Source organism: Penaeus vannamei, chromosome 39 (assembly GCF_042767895.1).
Source record: "Penaeus vannamei isolate JL-2024 chromosome 39, ASM4276789v1, whole genome shotgun sequence".
Taxonomy (NCBI): Eukaryota; Metazoa; Arthropoda; class Malacostraca; order Decapoda; family Penaeidae; genus Penaeus; species Penaeus vannamei.
Window position 1 is genome coordinate 21,934,458 of NC_091587.1, and position 4,678 is coordinate 21,939,135.

The 4,678-nt window shown below is 45.8% G+C and overlaps 1 protein-coding gene across 1 annotated transcript; it reads right to left on the reverse strand.

Annotated features, from left to right (window-relative positions):
* Positions 1 to 3,491: 3,491 nt before the first annotated feature.
* LOC138860072 (uncharacterized) lies at positions 3,492 to 4,472 on the reverse strand. The gene is made up of 2 exons (XM_070116884.1): positions 4,463 to 4,472; positions 3,492 to 4,168 (listed from the first exon to the last, which is right to left on the reverse strand). Exons 1-2 carry the CDS (start codon positions 4,470 to 4,472, stop codon positions 3,492 to 3,494), a joined length of 687 nt encoding a protein of 228 aa, XP_069972985.1.
* Between the last annotated feature and the right edge of the window lie 206 nt (positions 4,473 to 4,678).

Genomic DNA, 4,678 nt, shown 5'->3' on the forward strand with positions numbered 1-4,678 from the left:
GATCCAAAAAGCGCAGTGCAAGGGAACTCCCGGTTACGTGATCCAAATTCCCCTACACAACCGACCGCATTGCACCGCAAAATAAACGCTTTTCTTTTTTTCTCTCTTCTTTTTTCATACTCTTAATGAGGTTACTAGCATTCGACGTTACGTGAGAAGCGCGAGGCAAGCAGGGACTTTCAGACCTATATCATTAACAGAGCGAGTGACTGGCAATCCCGCGTGACATCATTCTCTTAAAAGCAGTCCTATTGCTTGAAGGGCGTGACTGCGAAAAAAGCGTCGCGGTTTAAAAGGCAGAAACGATAATTCCCGGCATTTAACCACTCGGGCCGGGGTGATCACTTCGTCAGAGTTTCGTGCATCGGTAATCTTTTCTCTTTACTTTACTCTTCACTGCAATTCACTTTTTTTTTAGACCTTAACGTTCTGATTCGTGCAGTCGCTTTCATGTATCCGAAGGCACGTTCCCCGGTAGTGAAATGATCTTTTCCGACTGAGCGCTGTCTGGAGAGAAAACTGCATCTCCTTCAGTAAGAAATGAAACCGACGATTCTCTTACAGGTTTAAGGATCTCTATAAGGTACGAGTTACTGGTACAAAAGAGAAACTGTAGGAATACAAAAAAGGAAGAAAAAAAGAAGAAAAAACATTGCACGTGCATAATAAAAAGAAAACAAAACACTGTACCTATAAAAGACGAGAAACATCGCAGCTATGTGTGAAAAAAGAAAACACATTTATAGGCATACAATAAAAGAAAATAAAAATAAAAACGGGTTTCTCAACGAAGAAAAGAAACTAAAAACACTGCAAGCAGCTAATTCGTCCCGAGAAAGCTTTTAGGCCTATTTCACTGGACGTGGGAGTGGTAGGCGGCGTGTGGGCGAGGCTGTGGCAGGAACAGATAAGTGGGGCGGGCATGTGACGGGGAGAGATGGAGGAGGAGGAGGAGGAGGAGGAGGAGGAGGAGGAGGAGGAGGAGGAGGAGGAGGAGGAGGAGGAGGAGGAGGAGGAGGAGGAGAAGAAGAAGAAGAAGAAGAAGGAGAAGAAGAAGGAGAAGGAGAAGGAGAAGGAGAAAAAGAAAAAGAAGAAGAAGAAGAAGAAGAAGAAGAAGAAGAAGAAGAAGAAGAAGGAGAAGGAAGGAGGAGGAGGAGAAGAAAAGAAGAAGGAGGAGAAAGAAGACAAGAATATGAAAGAGAAGGAAAAAGCGGAATTAGATGTGGTGGACGATGAGAAAGATAACTGGCAGAAAATTAAGAGAAAAAGAAAAAGGATACGAAAGAGAAGAGCAAGCAGAAGAGAAGGCAAGGCCGTCGAAGGAATGAAGTAAGAGAAGCAGGATGAATAACAGCTAAAGTGACCGAAGGAGTAAGAAAAGTGGGAAAGAAGAAAAGTAAGAACAACAGAAAGGAGAAAGAGAAAGAAAGAGAAGGAAAGAAGGAAGAAAGAACAGGAATAGGTTGAATAAACCTGTGAAACAAGAGAAGGGAAGTGAATAATATGCAGACGGCAAATTGAATAAAGAAGAGAATAAGAAATGAGACATAAAAGAGAGAGAAAAAAAAAACAACATAACAGAAGAGCAAGGAGAGGAAAATAGAAAGACGAACAAGTAGGAGAACACAAGACCCAGAAAAGAATAATAGAAAGAGGAAAATGAGGAAAAGCGAGAAGGAAGAGAAGGAAGAGGCCAAAGACAGGAAGAAGGAACAGGGAAGAGGCTCAGTCCACGCTCCGCTTGTCATGCGTTCCCCTGACGACGTTTTGACGGGCCCACGCATGCGCACACGTCAATTTGTGCGTAAGTGCGCCGAAGGTTATGTTTAAGGACCCTTAGAAGCCCCCCCCCCCCTCCATGAATCAGGGTTCGGGCCCGGACGATAAGCCTAATAAGCCTAATCATGTCGCGGAGTCCAGAGGCAGATCGAATTCGTATATCTAACAGATAACCGTTCTCACAAGGGTCATTTTCGCATGTTTTTTTTTCTTTTTTCTTTTTTTCTTTTTTTTGACTCAAAGGAAATGAAAATTTAAAGCTATACACTTCAGATAAAACTTTATTCATGATGTTTTTATTTATATAATCGCAATAAAATATTCTCATTCCTTATACATTTCCTAATATAAATGCTTTCGTCAAACAGGCACGCACGGATACACGCACACACACAATAACAACTAAATAAATAAATAAATAAAAATAAGATGAATTATAAATAAATAGATAAATCAATAAGCCAGTAAATAAATAAATAAGTAAGAAAGAAAAGAAAGAAAGAAAAAAAGAAAATATATGTTTAGTGATCGAAAAACGGCCAAGTTTCCGCACTTGCAACACACCCCACAACGAGCACAGGACTTCGACAACAATGCCTCTGGATCACTGCACTCAGTCAACAACGCGCAGTACCGTTGCAATGAGGTAAACTGCTTCGTCACGCTGGCACGCATGGCCGTCAAAGTAGCGTGACACAGACGCCGGCCAGGGGATTTTCGGTGCACATTCATTCGCACACGCGGGTATGTAAGCACGCACACGGGCGCGCGCTCACTCTCTATCTCTGTCTGTCTCTGTGTCTCTTCTCTCCCTCTCTTCTTCTTCACTCCCTCTTCCTCCTCATCTCCCTCTCTCCCCCTCTTCCTCCTCTCCATCTCCCTTTCCCGCTCCCCCCCCCCCCTCTCTCTCTCTCTCTCTCTCTCTCTCTCTCTCTCTCTCTCTCTCTCTCTCTCTCTCTCTCTCTCTCTCTCTCTCTCTCTCTCTCTCTCCCCCGTCCGTCGTCCGTCCCTCCCCCTCTCTTTCTCTCTCTCCCCCTCCCCCCCTCTCTCTCTCTCTCTTTCCCACTGAGTCTGTGTCTTTCTCCGCCTGGAGACCATTCGGTTACTAGGAAAAAAATATATTTCGCGCTGATACGATTTCTCCCCCTGTTCTGAAGCTTGAGACCTTTCTTGCTAAAAGTTACGTGAGAGAAAGGTCAGTTTCACACACACGCACTTACATACATATATACAGAGAGAGAGAGAGAGAGAGAGAGAGAGAGAGAGAGAGAGAGAGAGAGAGAGAGAGAGAGAGAGAGAGAGAGAGAGAGAGAGAGAGAGAGAAAGAAAGAGAGAAAGAAAGAGAGAAAGAAAGAAAGAAAGAAAGAAAGAAAGAGAGAGGGAGAGAAAAAGAGAGAGGGAGAGAGAAAGAGAGACAGAGACAGAGAGAGAGAAGGAAAGAAAGAAAGAGAAAGGTAAAGAAAGAAATACAAACTATGCCAATAGAACCGGGCACCCGCAGAACACGAAACCAAGAATAACACACACGCGCACCCATAGAGGAAAAGTAAAAGGTTAAAGAAACAGAAAGCCCCAAAACCCCAGGGTAACAACCGCCGGTACGTACCATACCCCGGGAATTCCTCACATTCTACCGCCTCGTACCCTCACCACTCTCTCTCAACACCGTCGACACTTGAGCAGCTTCCTGTCACAATGTGGGACACACGAAACTAGGGAATTCCTAAATACGGGTTGTAGCGCCGCCATGGGTTGTAGTTCTGAGGTGGGTCGACTAGAGGTGGGCTGACAAGGGGTGGGTCGACTAGAGGTGGGCTGACAAGGGGTGGGTCGACTAGAGGTGGGCTGACAAGGGGTGGGTCGACTAGAGGTGGGCTGACAAGGGGTGGGTCGACTAGAGGTGGGCTGACAAAAGGTGGGTCGACTAGAGGTGGGCTGACAAGGGGTGGGTCGACTAGAGGTGGGCTGACAAGGGGTGGGTCGACTAGAGGTGGGCTGACAAGGGGTGGGTCGACTAGAGGTGGGCTGACAAGGGGTGGGTCGACTAGAGGTGGGCTGACAAAAGGTGGGTCGACTAGAGGTGGGCTGACAAGGGGTGAGTCGACTAGAGGTGGGCTGACAAGGGGTGGGTCGACTAGAGGTGGGCTGACAAGGGGTGAGTCGACTAGAGGTGGGCTGACAAGGGGTGGGTCGACTAGAGGTGGGCTGACAAGGGGTGAGTCGACTAGAGGTGGGCTGACGAGAGGTAGGCTGACATGGGGTGGGCTAACGAGAGGTGGGTGGATTAGAAGTAGGCTGAGAAGATTTGGGCTGACAAGGGGTGGGCTGACAAGTTTTGGCTTGACTAGAGGTGGACTGACAAGGGGTGGGCTGACGAGAAGTGGGCTGGCTAGGGGTGGGTTGACGAGAGGTGGGCTGTAAAGTCCTATACGATGGACTCTATGGTTAGCGAGAGAGTGAAAAAAGCGGTGATTTTCGTTCCCACGTTCTGCCCAGTCATGATAGTGGGTTATAATGGAACATCTTTACATAAGCGGAAAGTGGGCGTGTCGTTCTATAGACACGCCCTTTTTTATATACCTTATTATCTATCAGACGCATCGTGAGTGGCAATTAACTGTACACTTTCACGCATGTACTGTTTATGTATCCAAAGATAGCGAAAATTAACTAAAAAATATACCTTCAAGCATGTCCTGTTTACGTATCCACAGATGGTGAAAATCATCTAAAAAACATATACTTTCAATCACGGCCTGTTAATGTATCCACAGAGTGAAAAAAAAACTATCAAGCATGCCCTGTTTATGCATCCACAGATAGTAAAAACTAACAAAAAGATATACTTTCACGCATATCCTGTTCATGTATCCACAGAAACTAAAGCTTTTGCACGGCT